The 21,346-nt window shown below is 47.7% G+C and overlaps 1 protein-coding gene across 1 annotated transcript; it reads left to right on the top strand.

The window, feature by feature from the left end:
- Positions 1 to 7,878: 7,878 nt before the first annotated feature.
- Positions 7,879 to 11,357, top strand: LOC136452559 (proline-rich receptor-like protein kinase PERK8). The gene is made up of 8 exons (XM_066453165.1): positions 7,879 to 9,086; positions 9,189 to 9,593; positions 9,702 to 9,788; positions 9,880 to 9,950; positions 10,032 to 10,108; positions 10,173 to 10,320; positions 10,444 to 10,605; positions 10,745 to 11,357. Exons 1-8 carry the CDS (start codon positions 8,165 to 8,167, stop codon positions 10,967 to 10,969), a joined length of 2,097 nt encoding a protein of 698 aa, XP_066309262.1. The 5' UTR covers positions 7,879 to 8,164; the 3' UTR covers positions 10,970 to 11,357.
- The last annotated feature ends 9,989 nt before the right edge of the window (positions 11,358 to 21,346 follow it).

The raw sequence follows: 21,346 nt of genomic DNA, 5'->3' as shown, positions 1-21,346 counted from the left end.
GTTGAACATGCATCAACGACGATGGTTAGAATTAATCAAAGATTACAACCTTCAAGTGCACTATCACCCTGGTAAGGCAAATGTGGTTGCTGATGCCTTAAGCAGAAAGGCCCATTGCAATTCCTTGGTTAGTGAAGACTTTCATCTGGCACACCTCCTTCATCCTGTAGTACTCCATAATATCACTGTGGATTGCTCTCTTAGAAGTCGAATTATCAAACTCCAGAAGACTGATGTGGGTGTGTTTCACATCAAGCGGAAAATGAAAGAGAAAGGGACCAAGCACTTTAGGGTCGATGACAAGGGAATTCTCTGGTTTAATGATAGGCTTGTGGTACCCAAAGACAAAGAACTTAGAAATCAAATATGGCTGAAGCCCATTCTTCTAAATTGTCCATCCATCCTGGTAGCAGTAAAATGTATCAAGATCTCAAGCTATATTATTGGTGGACCAAGATGAAGAAAGAAATCGCAGCTTACGTGGCAAGCTATGATAACTGTTGTAGAGTCAAGGCTATTCACATAAGACCCGGACTATTGCAGCCACTCTCTATTCCTGGCTGGAAGTGGGAAGAAATTAGCATAGATTTTATTGTTGGACTACCCACTACCAAAAAGGGTTGTGATTCCATTTGGGTTATCGTAGATCGTCTAACTAAATCTGCTCACTTTATTCCGGTCAAGTCTACCTGTCATCCTCACAATTATGCTGAGATTTATTTTCAACAAGTGGTACGTCTCCATGGTGTACCCAAATCCATTGTTTCTGATAGAGGACCTCAGTTCACGGCTCACTTTTGGGAGTGCTTACATCAGAATCTTGGCACTCATCTAATCCGCAGTTCCGCCTATCATCCGCAAACATTAGGATAGACTGAGCGTGTTAATCAAATTCTTGAAGACATGCTTAGAGCTTGTCTTATCTCTTGCAAAGGCTCTTGGGAAGACTGGTTACCTCTCACTAAATTCTCTTATAACAACAGTTATCAAGAAAGTATCAAAATGGCTCCTTTTGAAGCTCTTTATGGCCGCAAGTGTAGAACTCCTTTGAACTGGGTGGAACCCGGAGAAAGAAGATTCTATGGTATTGATTTTGTAAAAGAAGCCGAAGAGCAAGTCCGAACTATACAGAAGAATATGACTGCCGCACAGGCTAGACAAAAGAGCTATGCTGACAAAAGAAGAAAACCTATTGAGTTTGAAGTAGGTGATCATGTTTATTTGAAGGTATCCCCTATGAAAGGAGTCAAGCGTTTTGGAATTAAAAGGAAGCTTGAGCCTCGATATGTTGGACCCTACCGCATTATTGAGAAAAGTGAAAGAGTAGCATATAAGCTTGATCTACCACGTGAGATGGAAGCTATATTCCCGGTATTCCATGTGTCCCAGCTAAAGAAGTGTCTTCGTATTCCTGAGGAAAGAATAGCAACAAGGAAAGTCAACTTGAAATCTGATCTTTCTTATGAGGAAAAGCCTGTGCAAGTCCTGGATACTCAAGAAAGAGTGACTCGTACATGAGTAGTTAAATTATACAAGGTAGTTTGGAGTAATCATAGCGAACGGGATGCAACCTGGGAGCGAGAAGATTATTTAAAAGAAAACTATCCGGCTTTCTATACTGATTGGTACGTTTTCCAAATCTCGGGACAAGATTTTTCTAAGGGGGGAGGGCTGTAACACCCTAGGTGTTTAGGCTTCCACTAAATTGCATGTCATTTCATAAACATGTGCATTATCCATGTCATCATGCCATTATCATTGAAACATACATATGCAACATTTTAAATTATATGTGTTTCATGCTTGATTGCTTAGAGTGGTAGTAGTGCAACATGTGAATGCAACATGAAACTCTCATACCTTGAAACATGGCAATATGGTAGTAATGTGCCAAGTATAAAATAATCACAAAGTCATGAAACATGCGAAACATTTCATTGCAACATTGGGTAAATTGCTGGTTTTGATTGTTTCATCACATGTGATCAATTGAAATGGTATAACAATTGTGTAAAGTGGTTGATCATGGTCTAATACACCTTAACTACACTTAGAGTAATTGTTTGGACATTGTTCATGTAGGTCAAAATGACAAAATTGCCTTTGAATGGAGGTTTGACTTGAAATGAACCCTAGAGTGCCACTGTTTGACTGATTCAAAAGACTAACTTAGAGACTTTGCATAGCTGTGCACTCTTTACAAAAGTTGTAGCTATTTTATCAAGGAACAAAAGTTATTTTATGACCAACCCATGAAAATGTGTGGAACATGGTCAAACATGGCCCACAAGTCAGAATTTCAGACTGATTTCATACTTAGAAATTTTCCTAAGTCTTTATGTGTTTTGCAGTTTCGTGTACCCAACTGTTTCACCTTGTATCTCCCTAACAGAGCCAAACTAGCTCGAGCTCCAATAACAAGAGTTGTAGTTCACATATAGATGATCAACTTTGTTAACTATGGCATAGTCTAGAACGTCACGGTTTAGGAGCAATTAGTCGTCCAACTCGCTCTATCAGTCACCTTTGATGATCACTGAATCGCTGTTTTCAGAAATCGGTCAGTGACCGTCATGGCCGACCGGCTCAGGCGACGTTCGCCACGTGGCATTCATGCGCTGCCAAGGTCACCACGTCGCGCGTCCGCGCTCCTGAAGAGGGCCAGCGCCTGCTGAACGCGCTCGCCGCTCCATTTTTCCCTCTCGCCTTCCCCGCGTACAGCGCCGTGTTCACAGCAGCCACCCGCCATTGCCGACCGAGCATCACCGCCGCCGTGCGCGCACGCCACCATGAAAACGTGTTGCCCTGTCCGACTATAGCCTCACCGTGATCCCCTCTACCACCTCCACCCCTTAGCCAGGTCGATTGTGCCGTGGTAAGGATGAATTCATCATTCCTTTCCACCGCCGTCGTGGCTGTTCTCGTCGGAGATGACGCTCTGCACGGCCAGCTCTCCTCATGCCATTGCCATCCCTCCTCTAACTTGAGCTAGGTCCGGTGAACCCTACGGAAGCCCGTAGAGCCACCCGTTAGGGCTGTGACATCGTAGCGTCGTCGGAGCCGGCCGTGCAGCGACCGAGCACCGCCGTGGCCATCGCCACCCCTCCTAGTTGCGTCAATAGCTACGAATCAGGGTTCCCCTAGGTCCGCTAGGATGAGGCGAGCGCGTAGACACCCTTGCCTTCGCCGGAGAAGCTACCGGCGACGTGCTTCGCCGCCGTCTCCTCCTCCTCCCCTGCCTGTCTCGCTGTCACGCGGGACCCGGCTGTCAGCCACCGAGGCTAAGGCGGGAGCCCAGCGTGGGCCACGCCGCGTCTTGGGCCGCGCCTGTACACTTCGCGGGCCATTGTTCCTTCGGGCCAGCCCAACTATGGCGTAGTTTTGTTTCCTTATTTGTTTTGTTTTATTATTTCACATATTTGTATTGATATGCAAAAATCTGTATTTCTTAGTATATAGATCCAAATGCTATGGTTCTAATTTTGTTGAGCTCCTAGTATTGTCTAGTATTTAATAAAAATATTATATGAGCACATGTTTTAGAAATTCTGAATGAATTAAATAGGACTTTGAAATGTGTTTTTGGATACATGCAAACTTGTTTGAATTTTATCTTGAGTTTCTATGGTCCAAAAATTTTGAAATTTTGTGGGTAGTCTATTATTGCTTATTAGAAGCTCTGGTTAAAATTTCAGAGCTAGTGCATGTGTAGTTTTTAAGTTATAGAAATTCCTTTTATTAATGGATGGATCTTGTGTGAATTTTCATAATTTTTCTATAGATCCAGTATAGGTAAAATTTGGTGAGTAAGGTTCTTATGCTAGAATGATGCTAGAAAAAATATGAAATCTGTTGCTTGACACTTTTCATTAGGGTTTCCTAATTATGCTCAAATTAGACATGTCATCTGTTATTTTGGGATACAGCAAGTTATGTTTGCCCAATGACTTTGAAATTTTTATGGTAGTCTATGTGTAGCATGAGATAGCTACTGTAATTTTTGTGAATAATTTTACTGTATATTGCTTTAATCACCTAATTAATTAAATAAATTGGAAAAGGATATTAAATAATTTATTTAGAAGTTGGCACTATACTTTCTGATGTTTCTTAGGTATGAAAAACAAGTTGGTAAACTTGGTTTGATCAAATTATGCTTTTGCATTGTCATTAAATAATTAATTTAGTAACCCTGTTATTCCTGGACAGATTCTAGGTTTGCTGGAAATTGATTTGGTTAACATCAGAATCATGCTTTGCTGTTTACCATTGATTTGTAGAACATTTCATAAGCTTTCTAGAATGTCCTCATACAAGTCATTTGGATTTGTATAACTCTTGTTGTGATTTAATTACGGGAATACTTGTATGCATATGAAACTTTAAATGTTAAATTATGTATACCGTTACTATTTCTAAGTTGTGGTAATGTTCCTAGGTGTTAGGCCTTTAACCGAAGATGAGCATCTTTATCTTAGGTTATGCAAGTTAGGTAAGTTGATCTTGTTCTTTAAGTTAAGTTAGATACATGCTTAAAGTGATTTGAATATGGCTAGTCTTACTCGGTAAACGAGTGTCCAGTGATGTTTTCGGTAAACACTTACTGTGATTCATTCATCATGAGCATCATGTCATTCCTTATGCATTCATGGTATTTATCTTTTGCATCGGCATGCAATAGGTGTACCGGAAGGAGTGACCCTGCTGGAATTCGAGGAACCGAGCGAGCAGCAGCAGCCGACACCGGAGATTCAGGAGGAGCAGCCTTCAGGAGAAGTGCCAGACGAGGTCGCCATTGAGTGCCCGGATCACCGTCCTTGCAACTTTGTGAAAGGCAAGCCCCGGAGCATATTAAGCCTCCTAATTTCCGAAATGCTGTTACAGTATTATTATTACATATATATATATATATATGTAACAATAATACTGTAACAGTATATATATATATATATATATATATTGTTGTATTAAGTTTAGGTGTTGGATGCAAACAATTGCTGCACTAGTTACCCAATCCTTGTCTAGATATTGTTACCCTGAATCCTATGTAGCTCAGCCTCGTATAGTGCTTAGCCCTGCTTAAACACGGTAGAAGTCAGGTGATTTCCTGTCACCTACGAGATATTGGAAGATACATGTGGCACGGTTGGCTATATTTGCTATCATGGAAAAGAACCAGTCTTAGTTTGAAATGAAGACTGGACGGAGGCTCGCCGGTTTGCAGTGACTCCGTCTGTGTCGCTTAAGGACTGATTCTTGGAGCCTTTCCTGTTCATGTTGAACGCATGCCTCTCTCTTAGTTGGCCGTGTCCGATGACCGACCGCGAAGCCGAGTAGCTCAACTCAGGCCGAAAGTCGATAAGTATAAAGTACGCCTCGGAAGGGAGCCGTAGGCGTGAGTCCAAGGGCAGGTGATTTAAAAGTCCTGATCGTCCTGGCAGAAGGGTAATCCCTGAGAGTGCTGGCGCTGATCGAACCCGCGAATTTGGTTCCTGAGTTGTACCAAAGGTAACCCACAGCTACCCTTGCTAAGTATGCCAGGGTGAAAGTTAGGAATACCCCCTCAGCTGAGTTGTAATTCGATTCGAGTCGCCGTCTCTCCCGGTTAGTGAGAACTTGATGGGCTTATCTTCAATGTAGATACACTTAATAACATAATGGTTCGGAAATGATGATATGATGATGACAGCCTTATTATACCTGCTATGGTTAATATTGTTTGCTCCTAATAAGTGAGTGCTCTAGTACAGGTGCTAATCTAGTGGACAGGTAAATAATGATAAGCTTGATGCTAAGTTTAAATTGGTTACTATAATCATAAGTTCTTTTATGCAACTGTGTCAAGCTAGCCCACCTGAAAAGCCTTGCATGATCCTTGGTGTCTTTTATTTTTGGTTTTGACGGGTAAGTCTAGCTGAGTACCTTCTCATACTCAGGGTTTATCTCCCACCTGTTGCAGATGAACAGTTCTACTTTGGTTGCTGCAAGTACTGCCTTCTCCCAGCTGGGGATGAAGACTAGACCGTTGGGCACGGTCTCTACTAGTTCTCGTACCTGTTAATGCTTTTGTGGGACATGACTCAGACTTGGCAATGTAATTGAAAACTATGATGTTTGTACCAAACTATGTTGCTTCCGCACACTCAAACTTGGTTTGTAATATTCTATTTCAACTCTGATGGATGTAATCCGAATGCTACTTGTGAAATATTGTAACGGATGATGTGTTGTGTTGAATCACTACGATCTTGGTTTGTATGTCGAGAGTTGGTTGAAATCCTTCGTGATTTCCGGACTACCGGGATTATGGGAGCTTAAGTACAGAAATTTGATCACTTCGGTGATTGTTTTTGTACTTACGTTCTTATGATTTGGCCGGTTCTGTTACATTATGTCAACTAGTGGATGGTAATGTTACCACTACATGCAAGAGGTGACTACAACTTGTATGCAACCAACCAAACAATGATCCATGCATGGGCTTTTTAAATCTGCAAACACATGCATGCAACCAAACACTGTCTCAGCCCAGCCTGGTTCCACAGATGCATGCAACCAAACAACCCTTGTTGCATGCATCTGGCTTAGGCAAATGCAGCCTAGCTGTCTGGAGCGGGCCTAGCTGGGCTGGGAAGGGTACCACACATGCCTTAAAGATGCTCCTGGCGCTCGAGTGAGAGATGGCTCGGAAACACTCGATTGGTTAAAAACGGGTCAGATGGCACAATCGAGTGTTTCAAGGCCACCAAACACTCGATTCTCGTGACCACAGGATTCAGATCAAATGATCGAAATTAATGTAAACAGATAGAACATATAAAATAAAAAATACCTATATCATTTCTATGGAAGCCAAATCGAAAGATTTCAAAGGGAACCAAATAATACAAAAAGATCAGCCAGATTATTTCTATGGAAGACAAATTGAAAAATTGCAAAGGAAACCAAATAAAACATACAAAAAATAAAAAAAATAAAAAAAATCAAATAACTGTTATCATTCTCATTTACCAATAGTCAACTTACATCAATTAAACATAGAACTTTCACCTAAACAAAAATAGTAAAATATGCCCCACTAAAATATAATGTGTTCGTACTAAAGAATAAACCAGCATGCATGCATGGCTATAGGGTCTAGGGGCAAGATACGATGGGTTAGGCGCCAATATGACGGTTAGCATCGTCACCTACATCTGACCAGAGCCTCCACCTCCACCGAAGCCTACACCATGCACCTACCGCCTGCACACCTGGCACCTATCGCACATGCAGTGAATGGACGCACGCGGCCACGCCCAGGAAACGCCGGTCCCCGTAGGCCATCGCCAGGTCTGACCGCGACCACCCAGGGGCTTGCGACCGCTTGCTGCGCGCCGTTGACGCCAAAGATCGGACAGTCACAGGATCGAGTGAGCGGAGTGCCTAAAACACTCGAGCTCGGCGTAGCTTTTTGTCACCTAAGATAGGATCTACTTATGCTCTTGATCTGCGGGCAACGCTGCTGGATCCTCACTAGCTTTCGCTAATACCCGCATTGACATGTATATAGCCCTTTGCAATATGATAAAAGCTCCATATAATGCTCAGATCATATGCAGCTCCTTTACCTGCACGTAGCTAAATTTAGCATGTGTATGAAATCTTGCAGGAGAGAGGTGAACAGCCAAGCCAAGTGATCTGTCAATCACTGCCCGCGCGTTGCTTCGTCATCAGGAGCTCAAACGCATTCAAGTTAGCGCCGGTTTCCTCCTGCGGCCGCCCAGATTTCTCGATGCTCCCCGCAGCTGCTCTGTTCCACCACCACCTCCACCCATCCAAGAAAAGCAAGGCAAAGAAAACACAGCGAGAAAAAGAGAGAAAAATTACGGAGGGAAACCGAAAAGGGCACGAGCACATTACGCCGCGGCCGTCTTGTCGCCAAGGCGAGGCGCATTCCGTGCCTCCACGCTGCCTGCAAGCTCGGGGCCTGCCCTGCCGCCGGACGGACATTCGTTTGGCCCCACCATGCCTATGTGAGAGGCGGAACCCGGCCGCGCTGCCCCCTCCCGCCTCCCCACCTGCCGATCGATGAGCGCTTGATCGAGATGCCATTCTTCCGGCTCGGCTCCTAGACACTCTCCCGGAACGACGACGACACCGCCGAGCGCGCGGCGGCCCTGTGATGCCGCGCGCCCTCATGGCGTCAACCGAGCATCTGGCCTCGTCCCCCGCGGGAGGGCCGCCGGGGCCGAAGGCACGGGCACCACCGCCGCAGTCGTCGTCGCCGCCACCCCCACCGAATGCTTCCTCGTCGTCTCCCCCGCCGCCGACACCGTCGCCGCCTCAGCACTCACCGCCGCCGCCACCGTCGAAGCAGTCCCCACCTCCTCCGGCACCTTCGTCGAAGACACCAGCGACTCCACCGGAGAAGTCGCCGATGGCGTCCCCGCCTCCTCCGGCCTCGCCGCCGCCAGCAAGCAAGTCCCCTCCTCCTTCCCCGTCGACGCCGCCCCCGTCGCCACCTCCGCGTTCTTCGCCGCCGCCGCCCGCGTCATCGACGACGCCACCATCGTCGACGTCGCAGCAATCGCCTCCGGGACCGGAATCTACCAAGCCACCGCAGCCCTCGTCGTCAGAGAAGCCGCCCGGAGCAGCGTCACCTCCCCCAAATGCGACGTCAAGCTCCGGATCAAAATCACAGCCGCCACCGCGCGAGACACCATCGACGCCCCCAGACACCACCGCCGGTCGTCAGCCACCTCCCGCGTCGTCGGGGACATCGTCCTCGCCCACGCAAATGCTGCCTCCTCCGATGGCGGTGACGGTGATCATGCCGGGTGCCTCCACCCCACCTGCAGGCGGCAGGTGGAGGGGCCCGCCTGGCCCCGCCGCTACCGCCCCGCCATTGAGTCCCCCCGCGGGTGGCGGCTCGGGCAGCAGCAACATGAACAACGAGGCGATCATCATCGGGATCTCCGTTGCCGGGCTCCTCCTGGCACTGGCCTCGCTGTTGATAATGATGTGCGTCAACAGCAAGCGGGGGAAGAGGAAGCGGCACGCGCAACCGTCGCCGTCGCGCAGGCACAACATCGTCGTGCCGGAACGTCAGTGCCCGCCCCGCCTCGGAACGTCCTGTTTGCGTTGCTCTTGCCACCACCATGCATGCAGTATGTAACCCTGCGCTTTTGTCTGTCACGTACGTGCAGCCGTGGCTTCGGTCTCGCCGGACGTGTACCAGCCGTCGAACGGCGGCCCCCCCGCGCCGTCGCCGAGCGGGACGAACTCGTACGACCTGTCGGGGACCAAGTCGTGGTTCACGTACGACGAGCTGGTGGGCATCACGGGCGGGTTCTCGGCGGGGAACGTGATCGGCGAGGGCGGGTTCGGGAAGGTGTACATGGGCGCGCTGGGCGACGGGCGGCGCGTGGCGGTGAAGCAGCTCAAGGTGGGCAGCGCCCAGGGGGAGAAGGAGTTCCGCGCGGAGGTGGACATCATCAGCCGCATCCACCACCGCCACCTCGTCACGCTCGTCGGCTACTGCGTCACCGAGAACCACCGCCTCCTCGTCTACGAGTTCGTGGCCAACAACACGCTCGAGCATCACCTGCACGGTGAGTGAGCACATTATTCACATGCATTGATCAGCTTCCTCTTGCATTGCATTGGCGGACATGCGTATGCGTGAATGTTGGATTAAATACATGTATATCGATCTGCAGGAAAAGGGCTACCCGTGATGGATTGGCCGAAGCGGATGAAGATTGCGATCGGAGCGGCGCGTGGGTTGACGTACCTCCACGAAGACTGTAAGTCCCCATCTTGCGATTCTCCTGTCCTGGGTAGCTAGCTTGCCTGTCAGTCCGGCTAATTAAGAGCTGCTCTTGTACGTACATGCAGGCCATCCTAGGATCATACACAGGGACATCAAGTCGGCCAACATTCTCCTGGACGACGCCTTCGAGGCTAAGGTTAATTTGCAGCACAGGATGTACTAATGCACTACCCAAACGCTTGATTTCTGTACTTACTGGCGATAATCTGGGGAACAGGTTGCAGATTTCGGCCTTGCTAAACTGACAAACGACTCGCTGACTCATATCTCGACGCGCGTGATGGGCACGTTCGGGTAAGCAGCGTTCAGAGTACAGCAAAATTTGGAGGGGATACCAGTCACATTGCTCGATCCACAGGTACATGGCGCCCGAGTACGCACAAAGCGGGAAGCTGACCGACAGATCCGACGTGTTCTCCTTCGGGGTGGTGCTCCTGGAGCTCATCACCGGGCGGAAGCCCGTCGACGCATCTCAACCACTGGGAGAAGAGAGCCTGGTTGAATGGGTACGCGAATCCTCCTCCTTTGTATCATCGTGCTACTAGCTACAACAGCCTACGGGGTCGATCGCTGACTGTTGATCACGTACGCTGCGTGAACCCCCGGGCGGGCGGACCCCATGCATGCAGGCTCGCCTTCTCCTCGTGGACGCCTTGGAGACGGACGACTTCCGAGAGGTCGCCGACCCTGCGCTGGAGTGCAGGTTCTCCAAGACCGAGATGCGGAGGATGGTGGAGGCGGCCGCCGCTTGCGTGCGCCACTCCGCCGCCAAGAGACCCAGGATGGTGCAGGTAAATAACGAGCACACACTCTGGACCAAACACACGTACTGCCAATGCAGGACACACCGAGGATGAATGATGCAAGGAACTAGCTACCTAACTCTTGATCGCTGCTGTCTATCTCTTCCCTCTATATATCGATGGGAAGGTGTGGCGATCGCTGGACGTGGACGAGTGCTCGTCGGACCTGACCAACGGCGTGAAGCTCGGGCACAGCATGGCGTACGACTCGGGCCGGTACTCGGCGGACATCGAGCTGTTCCGGCGAATGGCGTTCGCCAACGACCTCTCCACCGCCGAGTTGGGCGTCTTGGACGAGGACGACCACCACAGCAGCAAAGCGGCCGGTTCCAGTTCCAGGCGGCACAAGTAATTCAAACGACACGTCATACACCTACATGCGTGCGTGCGTGAACCATGTGATGTGCTGCGTGTACGTCGGGGGCAGCTCGATCGAACCGTGCCCGCACGCCAGTCGCCACGGCGGCTGCACGGGGGACGTAGTAGCGGAGGATCGCAGAGGAGAAGCTGACGTGATCGTGAGGCAGACGGCAGCTTCGTTGAGGTTGAGCTAGCTAAGCACGGTGTCTGTGTACGTTGCTATTCCCTGCTGTTGTTTTTGTGTGTACAGCCGTGCATTCTTGTCGCTTATAAGAAAAGAAAACCGCTTGGCATACGGTGCAACACGTCCATCTGTTAGCCTACACATGAGCAGCACCTCAAGGCGGTGAGCCGGCCAGTGACATCAGGTGTTCAGGTGGGAGCCGGCCGCGTGAGATGTCTAGGTTTCTAACCATCCTACGTGACAACTTGCGCGAAATGTTCTCAAATTTTTACCATAGCCTCCACATGTGATGTAAAGACGTGTCACCAAGTTTAATGATTTTCGAACTTCGTTTGCATTTTATATAATTAAAAAACACTTCACCCGCAATTTTGTCGCTATGTTTCGTGCGTGAGATGTTTGAAACTTCGGGCGTGCTCCTGGAAACGGCCTCAAAATACAATAAGTAACGCGAATATCATTTTTCCACTCGTCGAATTCCATGATTCGATGCACCTGCAGTTCAAACTTACATTTCCCGAAAAAATACAATTAAATGAAATAAATTAAGGATATATAGCAAAAAGATCGAGAAATGTGCCAAATTTGAGGATGTACTTCAACTTAATGTGTAAGGGTTGAAGAAAAAGTTTTGAGGCAAAAAAAAAAAAATTATGCTTTGCCGAGTGCCCAACTCTGGCACTCGGCAAAGCCTCTTTGCTGAGTGCCTAACGGGAGGGCACTCGGCAAAGGTAACGGCAAGTACCCCCGCCTGTTAATGCTCGCCGGTCTTTTGACGCAGACCGAATGTTGTACAGTAATTTGAAAATTGTAGGACAAGTCAAACCGATTTGACGCTAGCTTTGACTAGACTGGCCAGCAGTGAACTTTGACTTATTTTTTATAACGAACTTCCACTTATTTCCATGCTACCCGTCTAGGCAGGAACATGCACTGACATTCCTAATGGCCAAGACGAGATGGACGACACTATAATAAAACAAATTTAGAAGACAGCTTCTCTAATTAAAAGACGTGGATACATCTAGAGACCGGCCCTTACATGGTTAGACAGCCTCTCAAAAAATGTCCGCATCGGTAAATCATATGCAGATGCGGGCATTCTAAGGCGACCCTAAATATCAATTTTTAGAGAAGGGCACCTTAAGATGTCTATCTTCGTTAATTCGATTTTTACAAAACGGTCATTCCATCCACCTTTGTTATTTAATTAACAGTGACCACAAAACACATCAAACTGTAGTTGAATTTGTGCAACATTTCAAAAAAATAGAGTTGAATTTGTGCATGCAGGGATTAGAGCCTTCAAGATAATACAAACTATGAAGAACAGCTGACAAAACATGACTTCGAATATATATAATTAAGAATGGACACTCGCAGCAAATTATGTTCATTGATAAGATTGATGTTGTCGCTTATAAGTTGTAGGCTGCCTTCTACAACTTCCACTCATCTTGCTTTTCATGTGTCTCAGCTCGAAAAGGCCATCCTCTATACTCACCTGGCTGACTTCATCCATTCCCTCCAATGTTTTTGAGACATGCCACCAGGTGGTCCGGCATGCCACCATCGCTCACCACTTGTGGGAGAAGTTAGATCTGTTAGGTTGATCTCCACCAATTGGTCCAGTTGGGCATTTGATCTGCGCCCTGATCAGAGGCGCTCAGCCTTTCTACTGGCTGATGGGCCCCTGTCGCGCAGTGCAATAAATAGAAGGTGGGGGTTGGGGCTCGAGATACAACGTTCACCACAGCCGTCAGCCCCTCACCGATGTCCTATCCCTAGATCGATCGAGAGGGGCGCTGTAAGCGACGGGAAGCTCCATCGCCTTCACCGTCGCCACAGCACCTCGCCTGCACTGTTGCTACCTACGACGACCTAGCAGGCGCGTCACGTCTACCTCTACTCCGACCCGTTGTGGCTACCACGTCACCGGCGCCTTGGCCGCGACACGGTTTAGTGTGGTACATTAGCAAGTCATCTCATCTAAGTCAAGTTTTACCCACTAGATCTGCACATAGAGGTCCAGTAAATCCCATCAATTGTATCATAGCCCCTTGTGAGTATGTAGATCTAGACTGGTGTAGAAAAGTGAAAAGAAATCAAGAACGAGATGACTCAGATTGAACCCTAACCCTAACCCTAGATAGATGGACGAAGAAAGGGGAGGACCTACCTAGTTCCTCGCCGTCGTTGCTACTGCCGCGCGTGGAAAGAAGTAGCCGAGACACGCTCGTCGCCGTGCTCGTGAGCCCCGATCGAGGGCACCGTCATAGGACCGCTCGACGGCGACGCGCTCACCCACTAGGGAGCGCACGCTCCGACGAGGGGACCCACGGCGACGCCGCCCTTCTTCTCCCGTGTCTGCTGCTTTGAGGGTTGACAAAGGAGAAAGGGATCTAGGGTTTAGGGAAGAGCTCTGTAACACCCCGGTGTTATGCCTACATTTAGGCACTACAAATCACGCATATCATGCATCATCAAGCATCCAAATCCTACATGCTTAATCATGTGCATACCAATTGAAACATTGTTTTGAAACATCTGAAACGTGTGTGAAACCTGAATGTTGCATATACCAGTTTAAGAATTGTTTTGCCCTGATTTTGTTTGCTAGGTTAGTAGAACTTGTTTGGTTAGGATTGTAAATCATCTAGAATTGTTTATCACAATTTTTGGAGCACGGTTTGTATTTGAATTTTTGTCAAATTTTGCTTTAAAAATAATTCTCCAAACATTAGGGTTTAAGTCAAAATTGACTTTAATTGTATAATTCAAAATCTATAATGAATTGGACGTTGGTCTTAAAATCAAAGTTGTAGAGGATAAAATTTTGAGCAACTTTTGTTTTTGGCCCAAAGTTTGAAACTGCTTTGATTTAGTCCAAAAATTCGTTTGAATGAAAAAGGAATTCAAATTAATTTGAGAAATCTTGTTTTTACCTTCGTGGGCCTTGCGCCTCGTTTCTGGCCCGTCTGCCGAAGCCGGCCTGGCCCGCGTCCCCGCCAGCCGCGCGCCTCGCGCGTCTCCCGCGCCGGCCCACATCGCCCCGGCCCAGCCCAGCTCCGCGCGCTGGCCCTTCTCCCGCGCGCCGCGCCGTTCCCCTGCTGGTCGCCGCGCCACGCCACGACCGCGGCAGAGAACGTCCGCCGCTGTGGCGACCGCATGCCGGCGTCACCCGCCGCGCGGCAGCCACGGCCTGACACCGCGCCCACGCGCCCGCCTTCAACTGCCAGTGCCCGTGCGCTCGCTCACTCGCGTCCCGCGCTTCCTCTTCTCCCCCTCCAGAGCCGAGCGCCCGAGCTCCGCCCTCGCCGCGCCCGCAGCTCCGCCGGCGTCAAGCTCCCGCACCACCGCGCCATTCCTCGATTGCTCGCGCCCACAACTCCAGCCTCGCCTCCCTTCGGCTCACGCTCGCAGCTTGCGCCGCCTTCCGAGCCCAGGGTGAGCTTCCCCGCGCCTCGCCACCGACGTCCATGGCGCCGCCGTGCTCGGCCGCCGTGGAGCGTCCCCTTCCTCCCCTTCTCAGCCATGCTTAGCTGCCTGCTCGCTTTCGCCATTGCCTCGCGAACCTCCTAGCGCTCGCTTGCTTGCGCTGCCGTGGCCAGGAGATGGCCGCCGGCCGCTGGCCGAGCCGCGCCGTCGCGCCAGCGCGCGCCCCGGCGAGGCACCCTGCCTCGGCTGGCCAGGCCGAGCCAGGCCGTGGGCTGACGCCCTGTTGGGCCGTCTCCCCTCCCTCGCGCACGGGCCGCGCAGGCCGGTTGTGGCCGTGGGCCAGCTGTTCCCCACGGGCCGGCCCAGTATTTCTTAAATAAATTGATTTCCATTTATTATTTGTTAATTGAAATCTGAAATGGTTTGAAAATTGTTTGGGTGATCAAACTTGCTCCAAATTTGTTGAAACAAATTTTTCTAGGTTCCTTATCATCAGATCTACTTGGGAAAATTTTTGCATGTCATTTTTGGGATACTTTTCTGTAGGATTTTATTTAATCATGGATATTGCTGATAACTTGAAAAATATGTAGAAAAATCTATAGTCTGCAGAAAAATATGATTTCAAGTTTGTTAATCTTCTTAGGTCATGTACTTCCTAGGAAAAATATGTTTCATGCATGTGCTGTGGGAAAATTTTTAGGTGTAGTTCAAGTGCCTTTAATGGCTGATTTTTGTTATTTTTGCTAAGAGAGCAAACTTTGTATAAAACATGCATGTGGTAATTTTTGGACAGTCATTATATGCTATGAAGAACCTAGGAAAAATATTAATTCTGTTGTTTGACACTTTTCATAGTACAAAGTAATTTCATGCTCATTTTTATGCTATAGCTTGTCATTTTTGTGTAGGATAGTTTACTTATCCAAATGCCATGAAATATTTATGGTAGTCTGTTTAGGGTAGTATTATGCTACTGTAATTTTCTCAGATTTTTAGGAGCATCAGAAATATATGTTGCTATTCAAACCTATTATTAATTAGGGTTTAAGCAAGTGTTGCTTTAAGTGTGATTAAGAAAGTAGTAAAGCTTTGGTGTATCCTTGAAGCATTTCATAAGATATGTTAACTTAACATATTAGTAGTAGAAGAGAATGCAGTAGATGACATGTGCTTATAGTATAGTTTCTTGGATGATGTTGACTACCTTGCATTTCAACATATCCATTGCATTCATCTCCTTTCGATGCACCGTTTGCATAATCACTTACGCGCATTGCATCATACAGGATCGCAAACCGAGAACCCAGTCGTCGTACCCGAGGAGCCAGAGGAGCAGCTCGAGGTGCAGCAGCAGGAAGTGCCAGAAGCCGACGAGGAGGACATTGAGGAACTTCCGGAGTGCCCCGATCACCGTCCGAGCTCCTTCGAGAGAGGCAAGCCCCGGAGCATTTTTCTCCCGGTTTGCAATTATTTAATTAAATACTTTACTTTAAATTGATGCATTACGTTCAGGAGTTGTTTGCAACCGTTGCTGCATTTTACCTTGCTTACCTTTGTTATACTATATCCTTGTTACCCTGGTATCCGCAGTCGAGTCAATGCTTAGCTGGCTTAGACCGGTAGAAGTCAGGTGATTTCCTGTCACCTGCGAGCTATAGGTGGTTACCTGGATCTGCTTGGATGACTATGAAGTCATGGTATAACTAAGTGTTAAATGAAGTTGAGACCGGACGGAGACTTGCAGAGTTTTGGACTGTAGTGCTTTCCAGTCTGTGTCGATTAATGACCGACCGTTGTTGGGCCTCGAGTCATGTTGAACGCATGCCTTACATTTAGCTGGCCGGATAAAGTACCTTCCGACCGCGAAGCTGGGAGATTTTTCGGGCCGAGTAGATTGCCCGCAACGCACTGTGCCGGAGCAGGTGTGGTAGGACACGGGGGCGGGATGATAAGACCAAAGTGCAGTCTGTCGGCCCCCGGGTACATGTGGTTCCTAGCAAACTCGAGATTCCTGGAAAGTTGAACTCGGTGATCAATATCTCACTTTAGCGGGTGAGTGAGGTTTGTGTAAGGAATAAATCACCAGCTGGTTAGGAATCGATTCGAATCGCCATCGCTTCCTGGATAGTGAGCACTTGACTTGAGTTACTTCATCGTAGTAAATGTTATGGAACACTTGGACAGTTATAGTGAATATGACAGTATGGAAGTTGTTTAATGATCATTGGTTATCATTATCTGCTTAATCACATGTTTACTCTAGTATAGGTGCAAACCTAGTTGACAGGTTAATAATAATTAACTTGGCAATAATGCTTTTAGATAGGTTCTTGAAATGCTAAAAATGCTTCTTTTTGTAAATGAGTCAGCTACCCTACTATAAAGCCCTTCATAATCCTTGGTGTCATTTATTTTCGGTTATGTCGGGTAAGTCTGGCTGAGTACCTTCTCGTACTCAGGGTTTTATTCCCAATTGTTGCAGATGGGCAGATGTATTACGGCTACTGTATCAACTGCCTTTATCCTGCGATGGGTGATGCTTAGGACCATGGGCATGGTCATTCCTTCCGTCTCATCTGATGCTTTTGTTGGAGATGATCATTCGCTGGCACTATATTTAAACTCCGCGTGAGTGTGTGTGGTTTGAACAAATGACTTCCGCTACTTTTATTCGAACTGGTTTGTAATAACTATGTTTAAACTCTGATCTATCTGAGATTGCGAACTTTTATGTAATATGTGATGGTGACCGCTAAACTTATTACGATCATGGCTGGGACACGAGTTGGTTTGAAATCCTTCGTGATTTCACGGACTACCGGGTTATACGGGCTTAAGTTTGCTCAATCGTCTGCTCTGGTGGATGATTTTCTTACTTAATTTTGTATAATTGGTCGGTTCTGTCACAGCTGGTATCAGAGCATGGTTTAGCGTGTTACTGTTCACAAGTGTATTTAAAACAAAAAGGCATTTGAAAAACATGATTTTAAAACTATAAAGTGTGCCAGTGATCATATCCTTTATGCCCAGTTAAGGACTTTAGGTGGCTTAATTAAGTACTGACTGGGGTTCTTGCATCATATTTCTTTTTCGTCGCTCATACGGCGTGCTATTGTATGAGTGCCACTTGGTTGAGTGGTAATGAATGGATCATTTGCCTCTACGCCTCGGTAAGTGTGAGTTGTGAGAGCATGATCGGATACACCGCCGATCTAGGGTGAATGCTTATATGATGCTGGAGTAATTACATGTTCTACGCATGTTTTACAAAGGTATCTCATGTATGGGTCTTCCGTCTGTGGAGGCGATGCCGTCAATAGGACGATGGTTCGGGTAGTTACTACCGTGGTACACGTATCTGGGGATTCGTGTAGAGCGTGTAGATAAAAATTTTACTGCTTTTATGCATTCATTGGGAATTGGGCTGAAATGAATCTTCTGTAGGTACATAACAACGCTATCATGTAGAACGTATTAGCTACGTATTTGAGAGATCGTTGTTATGCCACCGAATTCGTCGTTAGAAATTATTTATTTCCTAAGTTTGTGAGAACGTATGGCACGTACATACATCATGTTACTTGTGCATTTCATTCATCTCATGCATTCCTCCCCTTATAAATTGATTATCTCATTTTGATAAAAGAGATATCACCAAAAATATGTTTCCCCGAAGTAATAAAAGAACTTTTTGCTACAGATGGCCCACACGAAGCAGATCGCCCGTAAGTCCACCGGAGGAAGAGCACCCTGACGTCCGTTGGCCCTGAGGGAGCACCGCACCACGGACACCTTCTTGAGCGAGTTTGGCATGCCAACTTTGCTTTGGAGAGTGCTCCATGATGTGGGGTACCCAGAGGGTCAAGAGCCGGTGTACTCTTGGAATGAGAACCAGTTAGCAGATGATGGACTTGCAGTGGTGGATATCACTGTTCCTGCTCTCGGTGGTGCTCCAGATTGGGATGGTTGGCATTTGGAGTTTGAGGGTCGCACTCTGGCTGAGGGTGCAGAGGGAGCAGCCTTCCGTGTCATCAGAGACATTATGAGTAGATTTCCCAGTGAGCTTGCAGCAGCCCTAGCTGGTACTTTTCCTAGGGATGATCCTCGTGATGCCATTTGGGTTTAGCCTCAGGGAAGTGCATTGGTCAGAGGTCCAGCTGAAGGACAGGCTAGCGACAACCAGGCGATGAGTGCTATGTTCGCCGCCATCAGAGCGTATGAGGGTCTCGAGAGTACCTACTGGACTTTGACTGGCTTGCGTAGTGAGGATAAGCTCAAAGGGAGGAAGCAGAAGAAGAGATAGGCACGTGCTATAGCTAGCTTGCAGGAGCAGTTGGCTGATATGAACTTACAGAGAGATCAGGCGGTTGAGAGAGGTGATAGAGCTATGCAGCGGGTGCATACGTTGACTCAAGCCAACAACAATGCAGGCCGCATGATTGGACAGCTGGTTCAGGAAAGGAATGAAGCCTGGAACGCAAGAAACCTTCTACTGCAGAGGGTCGATGAGCTAGAGGAATACAACGGCTACTTGCACGAGGAGTTTCACGTGCTCTACAATGGGGTTGGCCCATATGCTCCATCGAACGCCGCTGGCATGGACATCGACGACGACAACCAGGATGAGCCTGCAGTTTCACCTGGACGCGATGGTGACGTCTCCAATCCTGATGATGGCCCCGAGGAGTAGGCTAGTTGCCTTGCGCTAGTATCTAGGTCTCGTCGCGATGGCATATTAACCGTTGAGATTGGAAGAATGCTATTGAACGCACGTGACATGTGGCTGCCATCGGGCGACCGAACGCTGAGGTCTAGCGTCTGGTCAACACGACCGGAGCGTCCGGTCGACCCAACTATTGCCCAGTGAAGGGGTAACGGCTAGTTTAGCCCTTGGGGCTATAAATAGAAGTGGCCTTCGGCCATGGCTGGTGCTGAGCACCTTGGGGGACTTTGTGTCCATGCTTGAGAGTGCTTAGGAGTCCTCCATCTCACACATACTTGATAGTGATCATCTAATTGTGTGAGTGAGCGATTCTAGTGCGATTGCATCGTGAGATTGCATCGAGTGGCACTAGGTGATCGAGTTATAAGCCAGTGGTGTTTGTTACTCTTGGAGGTTGCCACCTCCTAGACGGCTTGGTGGTAGTCTCCATCAAAGCCCGCAAGAAGCTTGTGCGGTGCTCTGGAGAAGTGCTTTGTGAGGGGCATTGTGCTCACCCCGCGGGAGCCGCGAAGAGCAACTTTAGTAAAGCGTGTCATTGAGCTACCCTCACTTCCGAGGTAGGTTCTTGCGGCGCCCAACGTGTGGGCTTGGCGGGTGATGCCAATTACCCACCGAACCACCAAGTGAGCGGTCGACATAACGGGGACTAGTGTGTTGGCAAACACGTGAACCTCGGGAGAAAAATCATCGTGTCAACCTTGTTCTTCCCGTTGGTTTGCATCCCCGTTACACAAGCTTGCGTTTACTTTCATATACATTAAGCTTGTGTTGTTGCTTTTGTAATTAGTTAGCTTGTGTAGCTTGCTAGTTACCTTCATGCTTGTGTAGCATAGAAGTAGCCCCCTTGCGTGGCTAATTTGGTTTGTGTAACCTTGTTAGTCACATTACTTAGTTTGTGTAGCTAAGTAATTACGCTCTCTAATTTGGCATTGGTTGCCTTGTTATTGAGCATTGCTAGTGAGCTTAGTTGGCTTTATGTTTTTGCTTACTAGCATGTGTAGGAGCTCCCTTGTTGCTTAAAGTACTAGCGGCATAGGTTTGTGTGACCTTGCTTCTAGAATTGGTTAGGAGAGCTCTAGCTAGCCCGGCACCTTTGTTGCTTGATTAATATCTTTGGAAGGTGCTAGTGAACATAGATAGAGGGGTGTAGTCTTGGCTAGATCAATAGTTATAATTTCGCACTTGTTTCGGTTAGCCGACGTAATTAATTTTAGAAAAGACTATTCACCCCCCCTCTAGTCCGCCATCTCGACCCTTCAAGTGGTATCAGAGTCCGGTCTCTCATTTGTGGTCTTCACCGACCCGAGAGGATGGCGTCTAATGGGCTAGATGTTTGTGAGGCACACATTTTTTATGGCACAAACTTGGCACTTTGGAAAAATCACATGCTTGATCATTTTCATGCAAAGGGACCTAAATTTTGGTGAGTTGTCACAAGTGGTCTCACCCATGTCTTGGACCATAGAAATCTCACCAAAGCTCAAAGAGTTCTCTATGAATTTGATGCACATGCTTGTTGTTTTCTAATGGATGCTTTAAGCTTTGATTTGATGAAACAAGTAAACATCAAGGGAACCACTCGTGAGATATGGGAGTCCATCAAGGAAACCTTTGGTGATTCCTCCACATGGGATGATGGCAAATTCAAGAAGGAGGATGAGCCCAAGAAGAAGGTGCATGAGTGTGTTGAGCATAACCACAATTTAGTGATTGTGGAAGATTGCTCCACCTCATGGTCAAGTGATGATGATGATGATCGATCAACTACAAGTTCACTTGACAAGGTTGATGATGATGCCACAAGTGTTGCAAGTGATGATGCTACCCCATGCACACTTGATGGTAATGATGGTTCATGCTCAAACCATGATGAAGATGCTACTACATGCTCTCAAACCACACCACATTGTCTCATGTCACAAGGTGACACCAAGGTAACAAATAATAATGTGGTTGATCATGTTGATTCATATGATGAGCTTGTTAGTAGACTTGCTAGCATGACCATGTCTTTAGAAAAT

The sequence above is a fragment of the Miscanthus floridulus genome, chromosome 5, assembly GCF_019320115.1.
Source record: "Miscanthus floridulus cultivar M001 chromosome 5, ASM1932011v1, whole genome shotgun sequence".
NCBI lineage: Eukaryota > Viridiplantae > Streptophyta > Magnoliopsida > Poales > Poaceae > Miscanthus > Miscanthus floridulus.
This window is presented reverse-complemented; position numbering and strand designations above follow the sequence as displayed.

What these genes read in the sequence shown, in the direction of transcription:
- LOC136452559 (XM_066453165.1), top strand. Translation starts at nt 8,165, where the DNA reads ATGCCGCGCGCCCTCATGGCGTCAACCGAGCATCTGGCCTCGTCCCCC. An exon ending in GCTCGAGCATCACCTGCACG is followed by an intron (nt 9,594 to 9,701) that starts GTGAGTGAGCAC and finishes ATCGATCTGCAG; the next exon opens with GAAAAGGGCTACCCGTGATG. An exon ending in GACGTACCTCCACGAAGACT is followed by an intron (nt 9,789 to 9,879) that starts GTAAGTCCCCAT and finishes ACGTACATGCAG; the next exon opens with GCCATCCTAGGATCATACAC.